Genomic DNA, 23,023 nt, shown 5'->3' with positions numbered 1-23,023 from the left:
CTGAGAGCTGAGAGTGAAGCCTGTTTATATTCCCAGGGGCCAATGTTCCCCATTTCTGTATTCTGTAAACACACACGGCAATGCTAGGGAACAGAAAACCCCATTAGATGAGTTCCCAGATGGGGAACAACCAAATGCAGAGCTTTTTTTCTGGTTCCCATAATGTGTTATATAGAGCTGGGGAACATAGGATCCTGGGAACATATTACCCAGGGAAACATAGGACCTTGGGAGCGCACATATGTAGGACTTGAAAACATAAGACCCTTTTTCATGTTCCCATTTTGCACTATATAAATACAGCGAACATAGGACCCGGGGAACATAGGAGTGACTGCCCGTTCAGCAGACAACAATGTAAAATTTGCATTTGTGAGGTGTGAGGTGATGTTTTAAGTCCAATATTCACTCTCCATTTAGGTAACCTCCCTAAGAAAAAAACTCTGGTACTTAAGCAAACTGCCCCCAACGTATCACTGGTGTGTGAAAGGGTGTAAAGTGCTTTGAGTGGTCACTATATCATTGCAGTCCATTTACAATTTAAAATAGAACTATAGATTAGTGCAGCTTTAAAATGTATTCAGGACTGAAGTTTTGTGAATGGACGGCCAACTCTGAGAACAGAACTCACTCTGCACCATCCACTGACCAGAAGCTGATCGGTGGGTTACCAAGTGTTGCACTATCATACAAATGCTTGAAATTAATGGTAGTGATCACTAACTCATTTACTGAGACATTATGGCATCACACGCGGATAGCTGCTCTTGAAAAACACTCTTTCTTCAATCAGCCTCGCTTCGGTGAGCTCCAGCTCTGCAGCAAAGAGGCAGCTGGGGTCAAAATCCCCCAGAGGACTCTGGCGGCGAGAGCTCTTCAACAAGTCTTTTCATCATCGCCCTTGCTATCTCATATGCAGACAGCTGTGATGGTGGCAGCTCCTTCTGTTGGGGGGTACTCAGCCCTGCTCCCACTCCTCTTCAGTACAAGAGTCTGCTCCTGCCCAGTAAACGAAAGTTCAGGGATTTAGAGGGAAGGTGAGGAAATCTGGCCAGAGCGCCAACAGGGGTAACTCTGTGAGACCTGAGTAGAGCCAGTAAAATGATTTCTTGTTTATTCCTGGAAGTTATTGTTTTCAAGTGATGTAAACTATTCAGAAATGATCACAACCCTCAACACAAACTTGTAACAGCATGGTAGTTAATTGTGGAGGATGCAAACAACTTTAGTTCAATGACTTAAACCTTAAACCCACATTAATTTCTGAGCTCATAAGCTCATGTATGCACCTTCTCTGATGCTGTAAAAATAATCTCTTGAGCTTTTATTGCCTCTTCAGGTTTCAGTCAACCTAAATTACTGTCTTTAAGCAGCATATCAGATTAGTCTTTGCAATGCCATGCAACTCTATCCTCACCAATATCAACTCAACCAAGAAAATGTTTTAAACTGCTTTAACCTTTGTGGAGAGTTCATCATGAAATCAGCTATAAATCCATTTTATACATGGGCCTTTATAGAGCAACTATGAACTACCAGCCAAAGCAAAATTACACTGGCAAAAACAGCCATAGTAAGCCTTTAATTATCAACTGACAAAAATGTAACAGCATAGATGACCACATATGTGGGTGTGTAAGTACGTTTCAGAGGCTAATAGTCATTTTGTTGTAGGGTTAATATTGCAGTTTAGAGGGAAAGATATCAAATTTATAAATTAAAAATGTGTAAATAAAACTTAAGAGAGAGAGATTTAAAGATTTAGATTTTCTAAGCAGGAATTTTATCATGGTGGATGTGGAGAAGGCTTTGAGATTGCATTTAGATCACGCAGGGGGATAAAATAAAATAATCTGATCAGTGGAATCTTAACACTGCACTGAAATCTAACAGATTAACTTTTTGAACAATTTATCATGAAAAAAAATACATAACACTTAAATTCCTCTGGACTGTCAGCAGATAGAACAAAATATTTGAAGACATTACTTTGTACTTTGGTAATGTTAAATGGATATTTATCATTGTTGTTGACATTTTATAAACAAAAGTGTTGATAAAGAAAATAACCCATAGATTTGATCTGTAATGGAACACAGCAGCAAACTGAGCAGAATTCAAGGGAAGAAAAGACCAACACTCCAGCGCTTAGAAACAAATTTGAGCCTTTATTGGAATGTTGCAAGGCATTAAATACACAAATCCCATTCTTTGAATAATTTGGTATTTAATAATAAAAAACTTCTATTCTAACAATACTGGTCTGACAGTCATTCTTATTCAGTTTCTTTTTTTATAACCTTAGTAAGTCCTCTCTCTTTTCTCTCTCTGCATCACAGAGGTGGAAACCTGACACTGTCTGAAGTGAAAGCAGATGCAAATGAATTTATGAAGAATTAAAAGGCAGACAGCGATGACACAGGTGGGGAACAATAGTACTCAAACTCAAAAAATACTGAGTATCAAAGCTGCATCCTGGGTTTAAACAGTCTCTTGTTCATATTGGAATTGATTAATTCATTTTTTTTTTTTTACCCCTGATTTCCCAAGTTTTACATATAAAAACTTTTGTATGAAATATAAACAAGCTCTTACCGTGATACACAGACATGTGCATTTGAAGCTGAAATAATTTGCAGAAAATAAAAGCAGACAATAATATGTTCTAAACTTGTCAATGATTTCAAGAGTCATGGGATCTTGCCTGGACTCATGTTCTATAAACATAAATAATATGTTCTGGTGTCAGGAAATTACTATCAATGTCATCATCTTAGGCCTCCACCAACACCATCTTTATATTCATCATCATCATCATCATCATCATCATCGTCATCGTCATCGTCATCGTCATCATCTTTATCATCCTCACTCACTGCATGTTGCTCAACCGATCCAGAAATGTTCTTAAACTTGTTTTGGCTTACGAACCATTTTTCCCTCATTTTGAAAAGAAAATACAAAGAAAGAAAGAAAAAGAAGGAACATTCACAATAAATCTTCCAGCCGCTCTGTGTTTGGTCTGGTCTCTTTCCTTTTTGTTTTTTGTTTTTTTTTTTCCCCCTCTCCTTTCATATTCTGGATCTCCTTTGCGTCTTACACATCCATAGCTGAACGAATAATCAAAAAGCACAGAAGCGCCACCATCCCCCCCCCCCCCCCACCTCCTGAGTCTGACCTAACTTCGTCAATCCTCACCCCGCACCCACCCCGCCACCCCCCCTCATCCCCAGCTGTTAGACTTCGGGAGGTCCAAAGTTAAGACATGACTCCAAACACGGGGTTGTGGCGGCAGATGCTCGGCCCGATCTCCTCGTAGTCCTTTTTGGTGTGGCAGACCTGGTAGAACTCAGGCTGTGGAAACACACAGATGAAGGTGAATAGACCAATATAAGAAGAAACAAAAAACACAGGACACACCGACATTAAAAAAAGTTGCATATATTTGCATTTTCATTTTCTGCAGGTGGTGTTGTTTACTGCCTATTTTATTCATTTCAAACAAACTGCACTTTTGTTGAACCGAAGAACTTTTCTCAGACCTAACAGGTGGCAGATGTTTTTGGAGAGCTCATGTATAAATTTTTATTGTATTGTTTAGTTTCATGGTGGCACCCCATGTTAAAACTGCGGTGGTATCCCTGTCTACATAGACAGATAATGTCTGCCATGTAGCAATCTAATTATTTAGTTTTAAATGTGCAAAGAGGAAAAAAAAAAAAACATGTGGATCCAAGGGCTCTTCAACATCATGCGGCAGCAGCCAAATACATTCAAGCACACCCTGGTAGATTACTTGCAAACATCTATCCATCCATCCATCAATTATCTGTACCACGTATCCCTAAGGGGCTGGAGCCAATCCCAACTGACATTGGGTAAGAGGGAGTACACTCTGGACAGATCACCAGCCTATCACAGGGCTGATATGCAGAGTCTATTCACATTCACATCTACACCTACGGGCAATTTAGGGTCACCAATTAACCTGCATGTCTGTGGACTGTGGGAGGAAGCTGGAATATCCAGAGAGAACCCACACAGACACAAGGAGAACGTGCCAATTCCACACAGAAAAGCCCCGGGTGAACCAGAGACTTATAAAGGTGCAGAGCATAACACTGCTGTTTATCTCGCTGTCACAGAGATGTGTTATGTGTTACTTCTATTTAACTCAGTAATGCACCGCTAATGTCAGACAGTAGGCTACATAGCTAGTTACCTATTTAGCTGTGGAACAGTTTAGAAATGTACGTGCAAATATTAGCTGTGGTCAGTGTAGATGTTAAATGGTGTAGTCTTTATTCTCCAACAACACTGGGCTTGGTGTGTAAACAACAGTGTGCGATGAAAGTCTGTTTAAATTGTGTTTTGATGCCCCTGATGGCTCTGCTGTCGATTAAACATGTATACAGGCCTGTCTACGCAGGCTACATCCACACTGATGCATTTTGGCTTTAACACACATTGCTATTTCTATGCTTGCACCTGGCATTAATACTACTCTGATGTTTTCAAGCCCCTAAAAGTGAGACTTTTGGAAATGCTGCCAGACCTATTTTAGTTTGAAGTCTGAGGAGGGCTGTTTTAGTCTGGACGGGTAGAAATTGAGACTTTCGGAAATGACAACTCAGACACTCAGGTTTGCTTGCTGATTGGGCCTTCTCAGTCACAACATATCCTTCCCTCATAGTCACTGAGCAGCTGAATTCTGCATTTTCTAATGCAGGAATTAGCGTCTTTTTTACTGTTAACAAATTACCAATGACCAACGTGTATCGGCATTGACAAAAAAAAGGTAATGCTTTAATAGTATTGTTGCAGCACCAGATAGTGCAGTGAAACATCCTGGGTGCACCTAAAGTATGTGCTGGCTTACCAGAATATATTGTTTGTTCATTGCATCAAAATGTTATGATTACTACAGATTCTTAAAATTGAAGGCCTTTAACTGCCTATGCTTAACATTTTTGTTAAGCAATGATCTGCAACTTAAAGCACTCAGATGATGATGATGATACTGAACTGAATTTCTACATAGCTGTAAATATAGAGAATTAGGTCTTAAACTAATAAAGCGTCTCAGGTTTCACAGGTTCGGACACATTTGCTCATGACCAAATTTCCTGCTGATAAAATTATTGGCCTTGTTCACACAACCGACTCAACAAGGGGATAAAAGGATAATGAAATGTCACAACAATCCACAGCATTCACTTTCACTCAGAAAGACTAAAAAAAAAATACACAACAAGGAAGGATTGAGCTTAAGTACTGCATGCCTTTCAATGTCATGGAAGATAGAAGCCATCATGCTGGTGAATCTAAAAGCAGATATTTTCTTCCTGTCATAACATTGAACTGCTACGTGTTGGCGAAGTAGTATAAGTGCATGTTTGAAATACTTACAGTTGATGCTAACATTGATCCACCAAACCACACTGCATATCTCTGCATATGATGAGTGATAACTTGGACGTCGATTGGTTTTGGCTGAGAAGCGAGGACAGAGAGAAAAATAAGAGATCAGTTACATTCAGTCACCTTGGTAACTGTATGCAGTAGAAATGGGATGGATGTAGTATTGGAATGACACGGTGCAAATTAAGTGAAGATTAAATGGTTTGGGCTTTAAAACAATTATATTGTTTATGTGTTTATATGTTTCACAGATGTCATCATCACACATATTTTCTTAACAGCACAACACACAATTAAGTCTCTAAGTCTTAATATACAATGGAAAGTATTCACTTTTTGTTATAGATATATTAGATAAAAATGGAAATGGATAAAACTGAAATTAAAAGTGATGGACGAAATGCCATTTAAAATGAAATCTACAACACAATAAAAGCCAAGGAGTCCAAATACTTTCTGAAGCCACTGTACATGCATTAAATGTATATGGTGTACAAACACACTAAGGGCCCGTACACGCGTCTAAACACCCTGAAATTGAATTTTCATCAATACCCAGGATACTTTGGAGAAGAAACCTGTTCAGAACATTTGTAAAATTCAGCATGTTTTCTATTTATTTTCTGGACTTGAATTAGCTACATTCACCATCTGGTTCTTCCATGCCTGAGGTGGATTTACAAATGCCAGTCAGCTCAGCCTCAGGCTGGATGACAATTAGCATCTCATCAAGATGAATCACAGGTATTGCCTTCACAATTTGACTGGCTAAGGAGGAGGTAGGAAACACTAACTTTATACTTCTTCTCCAGTCTCATATGAAAATTTCAAGACCCTATTAGGTTTATACAAATTTGCACATCTGTACCAACTGCATTTGTAGTGGGAAAGCATATAAACTTTAAGAGACTTTTTTTTTTCTCCTCCTCACAAAGTAATTGTGTTTTATCGAGCAGTATCGATCTGTAAATTAATGTGTACTCTCACCTTGAGTTTGCCTCCACTCAGCTCCTCACTCATCTTCAGTCGGGCATCAACCGTCCTCTTTAAGTCTCTCTGCAGACGGCGCCCAAAGTCCCTGAACATGGTGGAGCCTCCTGACAGAACAATGTTCTGTGGAAGAAAAGGCAATGTGGATTAAAAAGCTTGTAGACCTGGGGTGGTTCCCTCTCATCTGTGTATATACATGTGTAAAAACCAAAATCAATACGGCCTGCACTCTCACACTCGTGTTCACTCGTTTCCAGTGTGTGACAGTTTTATTTGTTTGTTTGTACTGTTCGTGTTTATTGTTCTAACAATGTTTATGCTGCTCTGTTAGCAAGGTCCCTCTTGAGAGAGAGATTTCAATCTCAACGAGACTTGATGATTAAATAAAGGATATAGAAATGAGCAGTACATAACCCCTGTAACCTGCGACTGGCTACTGACGTCTGGGAAAACAACCCACTGCACTTTGGTGAAAGTGCGATGGGCAGAACTCAGAAAATACCACTTGATACCACAGAGACTTATCACTCTCTCCTTTTGATCATTTCAGTTTCTACCCAATTAGGAGCAATGTACAACAAGCTGGGCATTGTTTACGAAGATAAGTTCCATTAGTACGATTCAATGTTCTTCCCTGCTAATTACATAAAACAAAACTATTTATTGCTTGGAATTAATTCTAATACAAGCTAAAATATCCACTGAAAATAATACAGCATGATTGTTGTCTGTAATCATGCTCATTTGTTTAGAAGTGGATAGAACCTGACCTGACTTGGCCAGAGTTTAACAGTCTTGTTAAATGGTAAATATTTACAGTTGTTGGAGTCTTTCAGCCTTAATGATAAATGTCATCTTACCTTATAGAGAGGACGCCTGACATCGATAGGGCAGTTCTGAATGACCTCGTCCACGACCTCAGAGATAGGCTGGGTGAAGTCAGGGTTGGCAAACTGGGATGGTGAGGAAACAAAGAAGACGTGTCATCCTGTGCTGTGTACGTGCCAAAGATACCACAGTAGTTGACACAAACCAAAATGTGCCTGAGCAATGTGTAATTAGAGATCTCTGCTCTCTACTATTTGTGTAAAACAGCAGCAATAAATGAATATAACAGTGAAAAGGTAGGCCTTGCTAACTAAAGGTTGGGAGAGATATTATTACTGTCAAAATGATTTTATTATATAATATCTGATTTAGACATCACAACTAATTGGACCAAACCAGAGACTGTTCAAGTCTGGGCGGCAGGTAAAATCATTCTTTATGAAAGCTGAAGGATTGTAATTGTTGGTCCTCTGATCCAGATGGTACTTGGTTGTAAGTTGGTGGTTATTTATGGGCTGTCTAGTATTTGTAGTTTTCAGCAATCTTAAAATTGTGTTCCCTTGGGCACCCCTCATAGCCGAATGGTTAGGGTGTGTACCATGTGGGCCCTAGTGGTCTGAGCAGGCGGGCCCTGGTTCGACTCCTGATCCAGCTGGACCTTTACTGCATGTCATCCCCCCACTCTCTCCCTGTTTCCTGTCTCTCTCTCACTGTCCTGTCATAAGGCAAAAAATGCCCAAAAAAATACTTAAAAAAAAAAAAAAAATGTGTTCCCTGCTTTGATTCACACAGCGCTGACCAACCTCAGGGTGGAAGAAGATCTCTGGTCCCAGGAAGCGTTCGTAGCCAACGTCGATGGTAAACTCCTTCTTGCTGATGGCGTTGATGCCGGTGTACTGCTTGATCCACTTGGAGCCGTCTGTGTCGTACTTGTTGAATTCTTTGACTAGATCTGGGCACACGTAGCTGAACCGCTCCTGATGGGGAGAGCACAAGTAAAGTTGTCAGCTTCAACAATCCTTACAGTGGTGCTAAAAATTCCCTCTAAGTATAGATTGTAAAAGCTCCTCTAACACACAGTCAGTGTTCTAATGAGTCATTTTCTTCACCATGTATATCATCAGTCAATGCGAATTAACAAGCCAAAGCAAGCTATATATATTGCATATTTGCTATCAACGGGTTATATTGAAGGAGTAATAATGAGAGCAGTACTGTTTAAACTGTAATTGATTTTGCTTCTGTAACAGTGACTATGTGGAAGCAGAACATGCAGTCCAGTGTATTCATGTATGTCATTAGTTTCAATTGTAGGAAATGTGGTTGTCACTGCCAGCCAGGCCCCAGTGGAATCAACATTTCTAGACATGATTGGCAATATGCTCGACGCACATTCCCCTCGCCGCTAATGCTAATTATTTGAATTCACATTATTTCTTGTTTGTGTGCCTCAGGGTAATGAGGAATGGTCCTTGACATCGAGAACAAAGTCTTGGATAACAAGCTATTTAATAAACATGGGGCAATTGTGGAGAATTGACGTGAATCAATAAAATGTGGTGACTGACAAAAGAAGCAAAAATAAGGGAAGGAAAACAACATTAAATCAAATCTATTTGTGACCTGGGAAGTTGGAAACTAAATAAAGAAATCTAAAATACTTTTGGTGATGAAGGTTTGAAGACACAAAGCATTTCTATCATTCATCTTCTTTAATCACATGCGGATTGTAATGGGGAAAAAAAATAATCTACAGCTTGAGCAGAGTTTGGGGAACAATGTCGATTATGAGAAACGAACCAACAAAGCAAAACGCAATAGCAGTGGTTTCAGCTACATGTAACAGGCAGACCAAAAGCGCCACCTGGTGTCTTCATGAAGATAAAATAAAGAAATTCCAGTTTCCTATCTCAATTTTTAAAATGAGGACCCTATCACTGCCTTTATGGTAAATGGAGCTGGAGTTTGAAGAAAAGAAACAGCCCCATGCATCTTTTCTGGCTGATGCATTCTTGCACCAATGAATGAAATGTGTCTCCTTCGCCATTCAAGTAGTATTTTTTCAGGAGCTTATCCAATTCCAATTTCGTTCAAATAAAAATAGTCAAGACATGAAATGTGTTATTCATTTTGTTATATATATATATATATATATATATAAAATTTCATATAATTTCAGGTCTTGTTTAATATTTCTATAATATTCATGTCGTGACTTAAAGAACGTGGAAATCTAATGTCAATAAAATATACTGACATTATTACAGATTATGTATATTATAAATTCCTAAATTAACTTATCATTGCTGTCATGTTAAAATGATGCATCTCCAAACTTTTTCATTCTATACTTTTTCAATTTTTTTTTTACTTCTAACAATGCATTTCTTAAATAATCCAATGGTTAATGTAACATAAGAAGCAGGAGGATTCTTTCAGGAGGATTTAATACTTCCCTTATATCTGGAGATATATGGTCTTTACTGGACAGTGACACTGTAATCAGTATGGTATTTTGTGATTTAACCTTTTGTTTAGATAAATATACCTATATACTCAACCCTAAATGTGACTCCAGTCAGCACTAGTGGGGTAATAACTGCCTCTTTAGCAGACAAAGTGGATGATGGGAATTGCAGCTGAGGACCCACCTTTACTGCCTTGGCTGTCTCAAGCGACTGCTCTGGTGGGATGCCCACCTCCCTCTCCCTCAGCAGCTGCTGGGTGAAGTAGGTGATGTCTCGTCCTGCGATGGGAATGTGCTTTATACAGCTGCCAATAACATAACCTTCAGCCTGAGAGACAAAGAGGGACAAATAAAGAGACAGAGAGAGAGAAAAAGAAAGAGAGCTGATGTTATATAATGTGCAGCACAACAGAGGAGTACAAGAGTGGTGAAAATAGACAGAGACACTGAGTCTACAGATGTTACAGCTTGATATTTTTCCATTTGATCTGTGTTTTAGTTCGAATCCTTCTCCACATCCCAGTGGTATTGTGTTTGGCTTGTTTTTTGCACATGTTCAGCAGTGGCTACAGACATGCTGATTCAGTCACACTGCCTCTAAATGTATTCTGCAAGCATATTTCCTAACACTGAGTAATTCCTTCCAACCTCTGAAACACTGTGGCCTGGTTTTAAACATCAACACTATCCGGTTACTAAGCAAGTAGACAGGTGGAAATATTCTTTTTATTTTCTTTTTTTCTGTTCATTCTTGGCCACATAGAGTATTAAACCTCAATGTAACACTTCTTTATCCACTGTTCTTTCACACTGCTGCCCCTAATCTTAGTTAAATGTATGCCATTTGTGTTTATTAAAGGTTAAAAATGAACATAATGAACACGTAATCAATTAAAATGCTGTTTTGAATGGAGCAAAAATTTATTAACACGTCTCGCTCCAAAATTAAAACAACAAGACCACTCAAGAAATGGATGTTTACACTAAGTCCTACATTGCTACTGTGAAATTTTATGAATATAAATAACTGACTGCTGTGAAAATATATTGGCACAAATGTGTTGAAAGATAGCAGTTGATGACTTCAACACAATGAATTCAGTAAACTCAATAAAAGCATGTCAAATGGAAAATGTTAAATATTTACAAGTAAATGTTGACTCTTCACAAACTTGAAACTGTTTGTATGTGTCAGAGACAGTGGGTAATGGAGGAGGCTGCAAACTGCAATCTTTAAACTCACCACAGGGATGACGTGGGTGACACCGTCTCCGCTGTCGATGACTGTGCCTGTCAGCGTCCTCTCTCCCACCTGTCTGGATGTCCAAGAAGCTGCCAGAGCGAGCACAGCCTGGCACACACATACAAATACATAGGAGAATGACGCACTGGTAATATTCTAACTGTATGTTTACATGTAAACAGGCAAAAGTTATTATTAGCTGGCCACATTAGGACACAGCACTCAAGACCAAAAGGTGATAAGATGAAGACTTTGAGGACATATTAGGATAGCAACATTCTAAATCAGGTGAAAGAACTATGTAAAGAGGTCATGTGTATTTCCAGTATATCTCACCTGCACAGCAATGTACAGCCCTGGTACATTGAAGGACTCAAACATGATCTCAGCTGTGTACTCTCGGTTTTCTGGTGTGTTGAGAGGAGGCTCTGTCTGCAAAGAAAGAATAAAAAGCACACAGACACACACACACACACAGTACAGTCAGTCTGTAACAAATTCAGCTTAAAAGTAGAGTTCAAATGCAGGGACATTTTTTATTTATCATTAGAATTATACTGTAATATGTATAATCTATACATATGGGAATGCCTGGCTGTTAACTGGCCTACTGGTGTAACATTGAAGGGTAATTCTGGTATTTATGAACAGGGATTTATTTTCCCATGTTTTTGGGGTGTATATGATTCATAGGGACAACAGTCTTTGCAATCATTGCAGTACTGACCAAGAAAAGTGTAAGCAGCCATGGCGAACAGCTGCAGCAAAAAAATTGCTGTACATCACTACCATTGACAAAAACAGTAATTTTACCAAGGAGGACATGAGATTATGTTACACCACTGCCTCAGTTGTTTAGTTTGTTTGTTATTGTGTGACTTTCAATGATAGAAGAAGTATTCATATATTTAACATAAGTAAAAGTACCACACAATGACGCAAACCAACCCATACGCGGCGGTATTACAGCAACTCCCATGTTCTGCTCACTGTTTTTGTCAGTGGAGTCTAGTAGCAATTAAATGGCTGTTCCTGTTTTCTCAATACTGCACTGATTCCAAAGACTTTTGTCCATATCAATCATTTAAAAAAAAAATTAAAGTAAGACTTTATTCCTATCATGTTGTATCACAAAGTGTAGCCTCAGTTAAACTGTCAAAATAACATTAAAAAAAAAAACACAAATACAAAACAAAATAGGCCAAATATTTAAAAGAAGAGGGCATTTTTAAGAATACAATTTGCAGCTGAACTCTCTCCTTGTTAGCACTAGACTGGCCACATTTTTCAAGAATCTTACCAGGAGGAAGTAGTGGTCCTCAGGCTCAGCCCTCAGGTACTTGAAGATGATCTGCTCCATGAAGCGTTCCATTAGGTCCCAGTCCTCCACAATCCCATGACGGATTGGCCACTGTTGACACAAGGGTTCAGGTAATTAGAATAACGTATGAGACAACAGGACCAAAATAAAAGATGCAGAAATAGTCAACCGAAACTGCTGGGACACTTCCTCTAATATATTTAGCTCTCAAACTGCTTTTTGGATTACATTTTTCAGCAACCTGTTTTCTTTTGGTCACTGCCAAGTTTACCCCCAAACCATTGAAGAAAACGTGTAGTTCAACAGAGAGGACTCTCATAATGAGTCTTACATAGTCTTACATTGTCTGATCATGGATCAGGATCAGACAATGTAAGACAGTTTCTGCAGGTAAGTACTGTGCTGCCACAACAATTTCCAAAATGCACAGTATGTCAGTTGTGTAATGATATCATGCAGATGTTATGCCAGAGTCAGCAGGTGCAGCTGACTGATATCATCAATAATACTTGGGGATAGAAGTAGTTCAGTGTAGTTCAGTAGACAGGGTTCAATGTTTCTTCAAGAATGGCACAAGTTTGGGCTTTCACAGTGTCTCTGTGTAACCTAATCACTGATATCGTTTGTTCACAGATCTTATATACACAGTCTCTTAGTTTATGATGTTTACTTATGGTCAGATAGTTTGTGGATGTGCAGGCAGTGAGAGAGAAGCAGTGATATTTTCTAATAATCATGTTATTACTATTTCTATTAATAATGCTATTATTTTATTATCACAGCTTCCAGTACTTGAATCTCTGCTCTTTAGAGTTTCCTGTTCTTACTTTCATCTCATAAATTCTAGGTTCACTGTTTACAGACCCCTCCAGAGGAAACTGTAATTGGCTATGTAGTGCTATGTGGGACAGCGAATGGGGTCTTCCAGACTGTAGCCATGGCTGCTCTGTTGTTGGCGTGCACAAATTCCCTTTTTTTACAAATACAACTCTTCTCTACACCGACACTGGAATTTCTCACGCTAGATTTATTTTGTAGGTTTACAAAGGATGATTTCAACTACACACTTTGGAATTGCCTGTGAACATTATTTTACAAGCTCGACATTTTTCAGACCCTAATTTGAGCCCATATGTAGTATGTGCCATATACTACAGCACTCATGTTTTAGAAAGTTGTTTTTGCTGTTGAACTTGTACAGCACAAGATATCAATATCTGTATGCTAATGTGAAATTATACAATAAGTTTGTCATTAGACATCAATCAAACTGCAACTTTAAAATGCAACTGCCAATTAATGTTAATCAATGGCACAACGACATGTTTTTTATGAGATTTAATAGTCATTCCTTATTTTCTGAGGTGTTTTCTTATACTTTTGGAATTGGATTGTAGGAGAATAGTGTCCTTCAACATCACACTCACAATCAAGTTCTTCTGATATGCATTCAGACTGTTTTGAGCACACTTTATGTTGTCCCATTGCTTGTGGGAACACACTACATTCTAAAAACCTGCTTAGAATTAGTAGGTGGATTTGGAGCACAGCTCTAGTATTGTGTCTGCTGGATAACTGGCTTACTGGGACATCAATATGGAGCAAAGCCACGGCTAATGATATTATTAACACCTGTGCTTTTCCTGCTATGACAAGTTCATTGTGAGATGTCTATGCCTGTGCCAAAGAAGAACTATGTGCGTGCTTCTGCATTTTACACTCATTACACCTTTTTTTTATTAACATCCAGGGAGTCACTGATAGCCAGAAATAACAGCATCTGATAAAATCAACAACAGGCTATACTGGAGATATAGAGTATAGCCCATATAATATCAAATTACATGTCTAGTGAAAAACTATTATAAAGCAGATTATTCTACAGAGTGGATTCCCAGACTGTGTTTGCCCCTGTGAACAGTCACCCACCCCTGCAGGGGGAGAGTCTCTCCTTTAGTCTACTTCTTGTTTACGAATGGGTGAGTAAAGCCATCAGGGTCATGTACCTTAGTGGAATATGTGGGCTTGTCTACTGCCTCATCTCCAATGTAGAAATCCAAGTCATCCACCCCCTTCATCATTCTTCGCTGGGCCTGGTCTCCGACCTTGGCAGACTCTTTGATGGCGATACCTGACAGAGAAAAGAGAGTTCATTAGAGAGAGCAACAGAGTGGATGAACACTCTTACAAAGTTGCGCAATGTGCATTTTAGGTACTTAAGTTGATCTGAAAAAGTTTAAAATCATTTTACAATTAACTGCTTTACATAGAGTTAAACTGGTGAAAAAAGTGTTACAGGGACAATCTTGGGTGATAGCAAGAAGTCAAACTTAGACCACTATGGATACTGTCATTGTTGGAACAGATTCTTTTTTTTTTTTTTTTTTTTTTTTTTTAAATCAGCACAAATAAAGTGAACCATTTCCTCGAAATCAGTGATGCATTATGGTCATTGTTAGCGTCACTAGTCTGCATGGCTGGTGTTCGAGGAATTCGATGCACAGCGAAATACTCACATGATGGAACGATGAACTGTGGCTCTGTGTTCCCTGCATACCCCAATTTGGTGTAACTGCAAGAGAAAAGGTTCACATTTCACTATGGAGAATCAGGCTGCGTGATCTGGAAAAAAACAAGCATCAGTTACACTGCTGGCACTATATTTATATGTGCAAAAGTTTACTTCTGTAAAGATTATTTTTGGCTGCTATCTTCTATTGTTTTGATAAATGCCATCACTGTCCTTTGGCTGGGGAGTGTGTGTGTGTGTGTGTATATGTGTGTGTGTGTGTGTGTGTGTGTGTGTGTGTGTGTGTGTGTGTGTGTGTGTGTGTGTGGGTGGGGGGCTGGTTGGGTGCCAAAAGCAGCGGCAGCTCTGGAGTTTGCTAATAGGAGGCCGATTAAAAGAGCCATTCATGTCACACTGGGAACTGAAGACTATTCATATTTGTCTGGGGGAAAAAGATCACTTCTGTATAAACTGGCCAGCCTTAATATAAACTAGCTGTGACCTCGACAATGGCTGCTAAACCCTGTATTTCCTACTTCTCTAGATAAAAAGTGAACAACACCTTAACCTAAGAGGGAGACTGTATGAATGAAAAAAAAAAACATTCACTTCCATGCATAAACTGGGAGCACACCTTAAGCCTTAGCATCAAAGACCTGAGAGTTTACAGCCTTCTCCTGCTCTGTAAGAATGGTGTTTTGTGGGGCACATGCTGGCCAGATGTAGCCCTGACTGGGGTAGGCCCAGACAGAACTCCCATATTTCCTGCACACAGGGCCCAAGGGACTGATAGAGGACACTGCTGACAACTGCCAAAGCACTGTGGGCATAACAGACCACATCCTGGTCATAATAGTGGCTCTTTTTGAATTCAACTTTATTAAAAAAAAAGAGAGAAAGCCTGAAGGGGCCACATCAGCAGTCATAAAAAGAAATGAACTGGGTCTTAGAATCACTTCATTACAATTTCAAAATCAGAGCAACTGTCCTACATAACTGTGTCTTTCATTTCTTTATCTGCATAGGTCTACAGATTCATCATATAACTCATTTCTGACGTTTCCTGTCCTGAACACCAATCAAAAGTTTCTTTTTCCTGGATACCATACTATGATGCACAGGAAGTCATACATTCTTATATGAGCAAGCAGATGTCTGTGTAAAATAAATACAGAAAGGAAATACAGGATTAAGAAACAGCACGCTATAATTGTGGGCTGCTACCACTTCAGTGCATAACAAGCAACAACTTCTTATCACCTGGTGGCTCATTTTATGAGCCACACAGTAATGGCAAATATCACATTTGATGGTTTCTTGAATCACAGCTGAGCATACGCCCTGCCTGTTTTACTAAGAAAAATAAAAAATACTGCCCTTTTACACAAGGGATCTAAAAGCACATGTATGCTCTACGTGTACGACTGTGGGTGTAACTTCAAGACAAAAAGCAAAGTCAGCTTCTCATCTGTGTAGATACTCACAGCCGAAATTTGTGTCTAGCTTTCAAGGGTTGTGTAAAGTCACCTCCTCTAACATAAAGTGACAGTAATTGACAAGCAATGGCGGCAACACAACCTACCACCATTTACCTTTTCAGCTTCAACTGAGTGACCTTGTGGTTTGGCAGGAGTTGAAAAGAGTGTGTGGTGCATGAATGAAGTTGTATAATCTAATCTGACAACTTCACCTATCTGTAAAGCACACCAAAAAACCAACAGAGCTGCCAGTGTTGATTTTTTTAAAGGCACAGCCAGGAGAAAGAACACTCTGGGAACACACAATAGAGTAGATCATGCTCAAATCATGGTTCAAATACAGCAGAAAAGTGGCAGGTCCACTATTTGCAGTAATACTAACAGCAATAGCAGGATTTATTTCAATTTGTCCATTTTTACTGAATTCTTTTTCTAGCAGAAATAGGGAGAGTTGATTATTGATATTGACTTTTGTTGACATTTTTTATAACACTTTGACAACACTACACCAGCTTTTTAGGTTTGGGCTGAAGGTAACTGTAAGGTGAGCGTGAACATACAAGTCACCTCAGATGAGACTGCCAGATAAAGAATAAATAGTGGCAATACGAAAGAGTTTACATGATCAACATACTGTATCTCTGTGAGAGTTTTACTTTAAAGCTGCACTGCTCAAGATTTTTATATCAACACTGAATTAAATGACTAAGTTTAATGTGTGAGAGGTCACTCATAGTGACAAACCCACAGAGAGGTATCACCTGACTCTGCAGTTTTTTCAGCTCAACGGAGAGTATTAGCATCTTTAGCATCTTTCATTTAGCATCAGTGTTTTGATTTTATGTTTCACTGAGCTGTTCTCAGTGAAAATGCTCTGATACACCCACTATGCTTTGCGTGCCTGATACCAAATGGCAGACAGACAGCGTTAGACAGTTTCTCAGGTGGTGGAAGCCAAAAAAGAGCTGAAAGGAGAGTGAACTTTGAAGAAATACAACTCGAAATGGATTAATGAATGACTTAAACGGATTACTGCTGCACTAGTGCTACATAAAAACATATCAGTGTGTTTTACTCAATATTATAGTAACAGTCCTTATAGTTATGAATGGAGGGTCCAATGGCCATTTTTGCCACTAAAATCCCCCCCCCCCAAAAAACCAAAAACATGGTTTGGATCAAAGATAATAGCAGTTATCTCATGATAATAATAACATTATGGGCTGACAGCAACACAAAGTAGCAGCAGTACAACACCTTCATACCACAGAACAGTCCTAGCTTGTCTACTTCAACCTGCCTCAACAAGCTTTAAATACAACAAATGGCTGACAGTGGACATCATTACACAGGACAGCTGGAGCTGAGCACTATATGCACTAGTACTATACACCATTTTTTGGCAAATTATTATATGTCAGTATCGTTTTTTGGAATCTTACACATCGTTATTTTTCATCTCAACTAAGAATTTGGCAAATGCTTGCAGAAAACCTTCCAACTACTGTTTAATGTAGGTCTGCTTTTGACTGAGGCTCATTGATGATTGCAGACTTGTGTTATGAAATCTCATCTGTTTGCTTTAGACAGACGGAGAATGACTCCACCTAAGCCCTTCGAATGCACTGAGTTGGAACACCTGAGACTTCTTTTCTGCTCAGGAAGCCTTGATTTGACAATGCAATGCCAGTTTTGCACAAAAGACAACAACCTAACCTAAACTACATCCTGATCTAGATATGACTGTGGTTATTTCATTGCATGATGAAGTAGTCTATTCTAATCATAGTAGCCAGGCCACTTAGAAGGTTGATGTGTAAAAGGAAGTGGAGTCGTCACTGTTTGGACATAATGAGCATGACTCAGAGACAGCTGCTGAACTCTCTCAACACACTGAAACATCTGCCGATAGCTGGTACTCTCTGGCTAAGTTGTAAAACCATAACATGTCAAAGTTTTCACTCAAAAAGACATAACTGTAAACTGAATCTCCAACTACATCTAAACTGTGACTTCATGACTAAGCGCTATTTGTGCAGATAAAAAAAGCAAGTCTTGTTTGACACTGCTACTGGAACATATGTGTTATGACTTTAAGGCTTGGCCAGAAAAGTATTAGCCATCTGCTTGATGAGGACATACCAGCACAGGCTAACCCAATTCTGAGCTGCACTTTCTTTTGCTGTCCCAGTGCAGATCAGAAGCAGCAGACTGGTTAACAGCCTGAAGGGAGGGGGGGGGTGGATGAGTGGGGAGGTATGCAATGTGAGGAGTGACGAGTTCAAGCCTCTACATGCAAGCAATGCAAACCATTTTTAGACCCCAAAAGTAACTGAGCATTGCTATCATTAGTTGAAGACTGTTATTTGAGCAGATCTACATGTCCGCATTGGTTGAAATACATTTCTCTCTCTCTCTCTCTCAAAGTGATAGACATTTCTGAGAAAGGGTAGAAAACAATGACTGTGTGGGTCCATGTGGATACAGCATAACAACAGGAGAATATCTTTTAAATGTCTCACATGGTTTGAACCTTCATTTCAAAAGAAAAACCAATCAGAGGTGAAAATCTACCTGATACAAAAGCAGGAAAGGGAGTATGCACACCGATCAATACAAACAGTGTTGCAGGAGGAGCTAAGATGATATCTAGCCCTAAGATATTGTCTGTCCCTTAAAACATCGTTTGATGTCGAAGCTACACATATAATTGCTTAAATACAAATGAGACACATTCCATAGAAAAAGAATCGGTGGACTGGTAAAGAGGAGAAATTAGAGAAGTTAATCAAAAAAACATGCTCAGATGCCGAGAAACGACCATATATGGACTAAAAAGCGTGAATGAGGAAGTGTAGGCTGTATAGGAAGTAGTACTGCGCCTGCTCAAATCCAGACTAATAAGCAAAAAGATTTATGAATTGCACTGGCTAAAGTCACAGATATCTTTCCGTGGTACATGTCAGTGTGGAAAATCTGGTAAATTAATATAGAAGGGAACACTGTATTACCAATAAATGCTTAGTAACTGCAAATGAATGAAGCCAGATGTGGGGGAATCCTTCCTCAGTCAGGTTTCGGTGGCGTAAGAGCAAACACTAGCTGGGTTCTTACAGTGAATTCCTCTCGACAGGAAGAAAACACACTCTAGCTTGTGATGAAACCTTGCTAAAGATGAAACTAACGAACGAGCAGGATAACGAACATGAAAAATGAGTGGCGACTGTGCACTTAAGAGCAACTCAAATGACCCGACTGGGTTAATTTCTGAATGCAAAGGGAACATAGTAATAATATGTCACAGTTAGCTGTTCGTTAGCACATTAGCTCGCAGGCTAGCTGCCTGCATATACACAGTCACACACCCAGTTGCTGCTGCTGCTGCTGCTGCTGCCGCTGACACTGACAGTCCCTAACCGTGCTCAGCCTCTCCATGACACCCGAGCCCCCCGTCTTGCACGGTGGTCCGGTTTGAACAACATACCCTGTGCCGCAGTCGACAACACACGCCGGTAACCGTCCAGCCATCTCTCCCCGGTACTCTGTTGTTTGGAAACGGTTAAATTTTGATGGATAGTAGACTATGTCCGCGGGAGGATCTGGCAAACCGTCCACAGGCGGAACCCTGAGCCCGCAGAGTGCCGTTTCCACTTCCGCACTCGGCTTCTAGCAGGCAGGGAGAGGCAAGATGGCGGAGGCCGGGTAGCGCGACACAGGCACCACAGGCAGGGCTGTGCAGCTGTCAATCACCGAGGGAGGACGGCATCGGTTTACATGACCTCAAACATGAGCTCAACGAAGATGTAGTACTGTAATAACTGTATGTAAGTTCATTATCATTTGTTTTATTGTATGTGTCAGAAGCTATGTATATTAATTCATAGCAAAGTGTTCTAATGTGTTCATTTATTATTAATGTGATGTCACCCTTTTGTAACATAGGAAAATATTCCGTATTCTTTATTTTGTAAACTTTGAAGACATTGAATAATAATAAGAAGAACAGTCATGATCTATAATATTTACTGTATATATATTTACATATATATTTATATACATATTTACATTACCAAAATCAATTGTTATTATTATTCCAGCTTTGAGAAATATTACATTAAGGCTAACAATAATAATTAATTATCTATTGTATTGTACAATTGTAATATTAAAATGACTTAACACTTCGCTACATTGACACCATAACAAAAAAGATATAATGATTAATAATTAATAATAATCTCAGGTTAAAAAATAATGTGTATATAAATCGCATTTATATTTATCTAAATGTGGATGAATACTGTCGGATATTGTTTATCCCAGTTTTTATGCACAAAATATAATTTAGCCTAATTAATTTTTTTTTTTTTTTTTTTCCCAAATCACACTGTAAACTCGGAAACAGCCAGTCCTCACTCCAGATCAGGTGGTGGCAGTAATCGTCCTTTGCATCTTGATCCTATCCGGGTTGAAGCAAAGCCAAAGAAGAAGCGCAGCATAATCCGCGAGAGGACCAACCGGCGTAGGTGCATCATATTATGGTAAACAACGGGAGTTTACTCCACAGACCGTATGACACACTTTCGAGGTCAGATACGGGGTCCGCACTGGGGTCCTACAATGGACAACATGCTCATAGATTTCTGGCGCAGACATGAATGCCTCTTTAATTCCTCGGTCGATTCTTACTACGACAAGGATTTGAAGACAAAGCTGTGGACCGAGTTCGCACTGTCCATTGGAAAGCCCGGTAAGAATGTAATGTTGAGAAAAGTAGTGTCTTGATGCTGCATGTCCACCCAGTGTGTGCTCCATCAAGTCTGCGACCAACATGCAAGCACAGGGAGGGTATGAACCCAGTTTATTATTAGGTTTTTTAAATATGTGAAATGGGAATGGGCTGCCATATGTTAAATCATGTAGAAGTAGGTTTATCCTCACTAATTCTTAACTACTATAGTGCTGCTGTTCAGCCATATTTTGTTTACTGTGACCATTTCCTTGCAGTATCTGATGTTGAGAGAAGATCAAGATCACTTCGCACTCAGTATGGGAGGGTACTGTGGCATCCAGAGAGGGTCAGCACTGCCCAGCAAAAGATGCTTAGGGAGAAACTTGATTTCTTGAGGCCTTACATTGTTCGCAGGCGAGGTGATTCATATCTGGTGAGTGGAAACGAATGCAAGAGAAGGCTGCAGATGCTTCCTTGCAGATCTTAACTGTGTATTATATGTTTATGCAGGAGGAAAAGTTTGAAGAGGACGACGAGGAGCCGGAGACTGAAGGTAGTTTCGACCAGGAGATGGGAAGCTCGTTTGGCAGCCCGCTGGATTCTGATGCGGCTGGGCATGACCTGAATGATGAACACCAGGCTGTTACCACCACACCAAACCCTGCCCTTCTGCACTGTCCAAACCCACAGCCTCAAGTGACAGAAGTTGTCTCGTTGAGCTGTCCGCACCATCACAACGACGAAGCTTCCGCTGATCAGCCAGAGCAAAGAGCTGCACCGAACACGCCCAAACACTACATACTGAACCAGTTTGCAGAGGTTATGTTAGCTGACATGCAGCAGATCAAAGACCCTCTGGTGCTCATGAGACTTCGCCGAGATATCACCGACCTGGTGTTCAGAGCGGTGGAAGAAGACGCGCAGAGACGATCCAATCAAGTGCTGACCGTGTCCACGTGGGGGGAGAACGCACAGGGCTGCTCCAGGCCTCAACAGTCATGTTCGCAGGCGGACCTGTCGTGGAGGAAGAGGTTTTTGAAGAGAAAGAATAAAGGGTTGGAGCTTGGGAGGAGGATGCAGCGATGGGAGGAGATTAAGCACAACAGGAGAGTGTCCAGGGGTCAGTTACTGCAGCCCGTCCAGCAAGGCCAAGCACCAGAGGGGATGACTGAGAACAACTCCCAGGTCATTTTTCAGGCTTCTGAGATCAAGAGAGAGACAGAGCCACACGTAGTCAAGATTGAGGAGGAAGCACTTCCGCTGGCTTGAAACTTTAGATAGAGTTTACTGATTTTCCTCAGTACAAGTGAAACAGTTAGTAGGTGTAGGTTAGTAAGCTACTTAAGACCTGGAACACTTAAATCCGTTAGTAGCAGTAAAAGATAACAGTAGAAATCAGATACTAGCCTACCAAGTGTTATTCATAATTACCCTTTTTGCCATACAGATGTCCTGACATTTGTTCCTTGGTAGCACTTAGTTGCACTTTGTAGATGGATTCAGATATGGACCATATTGAAATAGGCTATTACCAGGATGGTATCAGAGGACTTAATGACACTAAATTGCAATACCAAGAACCATATCTAACAGACTTTGTATTTCTAGATTGAATCTATGAGTCTATGCCTTGCAAAAACCATTCGCACTAATTAATACCTGGTCTGCGTTTACCTGTTAAACGTGGGAGTAATTTCTGTCAGCCAGAGATCTTGCAAGTGTGGTCAGATTATTGGACAATTCTGAGCTTTAAATACAAGGCAGTGGGCACTGTGTGCCCCAACTCAAAGCAATGAGGCTAAAGGATGTTTTGCTCTTATTAAAGAGAAAATGCTCATTTTCAACCTTGTTTTCCTCTGTGTTCATTGTCTCTCTGCGTGTGTGGAAAGATCCCCTTTTATAGGTGTATGTAACACTTGCTAAAATGTGCCTTGTTTCTGAGCAATGAAGTCAACAGCACTGAGGAATAAAATATTGTCAGTTCCCACTATTAACCAGCAGATGGCAGTAGGGACAACACCCACCCCACTGACA

At 39.9% G+C, this 23,023-nt stretch overlaps 2 protein-coding genes across 4 annotated transcripts; one reads left to right on the top strand and one right to left on the bottom strand.

Moving 5' to 3' along the window:
* Positions 1 to 2,148: 2,148 nt before the first annotated feature.
* Positions 2,149 to 19,935, bottom strand: actr3 (actin related protein 3). The gene is made up of 12 exons (XM_018702739.2): positions 19,742 to 19,935; positions 14,787 to 14,842; positions 14,277 to 14,401; positions 12,250 to 12,360; positions 11,286 to 11,381; positions 10,950 to 11,057; positions 9,891 to 10,034; positions 8,043 to 8,216; positions 7,272 to 7,364; positions 6,409 to 6,534; positions 5,410 to 5,493; positions 2,149 to 3,354 (listed from the first exon to the last, which is right to left on the bottom strand). Exons 1-12 carry the CDS (start codon positions 19,783 to 19,785, stop codon positions 3,259 to 3,261), a joined length of 1,257 nt encoding a protein of 418 aa, XP_018558255.1. The 5' UTR covers positions 19,786 to 19,935; the 3' UTR covers positions 2,149 to 3,258.
* Positions 19,935 to 22,833, top strand: LOC108901286 (uncharacterized). 3 transcript variants are annotated; one of them, XM_051072590.1, is made up of 4 exons: positions 19,935 to 20,081; positions 20,663 to 20,798; positions 21,265 to 21,422; positions 21,500 to 22,833. In XM_051072590.1, the coding sequence occupies exons 3-4, from the start codon at positions 21,357 to 21,359 to the stop codon at positions 22,256 to 22,258; spliced, it is 825 nt and encodes a 274-aa protein (XP_050928547.1). In that variant the 5' UTR covers positions 19,935 to 20,081; positions 20,663 to 20,798; positions 21,265 to 21,356; the 3' UTR covers positions 22,259 to 22,833. The 3 variants fall into 3 exon arrangements, with proteins under 3 accessions (XP_050928547.1, XP_018558258.1, XP_018558257.1); XM_018702742.2 differs by having other exon boundaries at positions 20,663 to 21,007; XM_018702741.2 differs by having other exon boundaries at positions 19,954 to 20,077; positions 20,663 to 21,007.
* The last annotated feature ends 190 nt before the right edge of the window (positions 22,834 to 23,023 follow it).

The sequence above is a fragment of the Lates calcarifer genome, linkage group LG1 (assembly GCF_001640805.2).
Source record: "Lates calcarifer isolate ASB-BC8 linkage group LG1, TLL_Latcal_v3, whole genome shotgun sequence".
NCBI classification, from domain to species: Eukaryota; Metazoa; Chordata; class Actinopteri; family Centropomidae; genus Lates; species Lates calcarifer.
The sequence above is the reverse complement of the archived record's forward strand: the minus strand, read 5'-3'. Positions and strand labels throughout refer to the sequence as shown.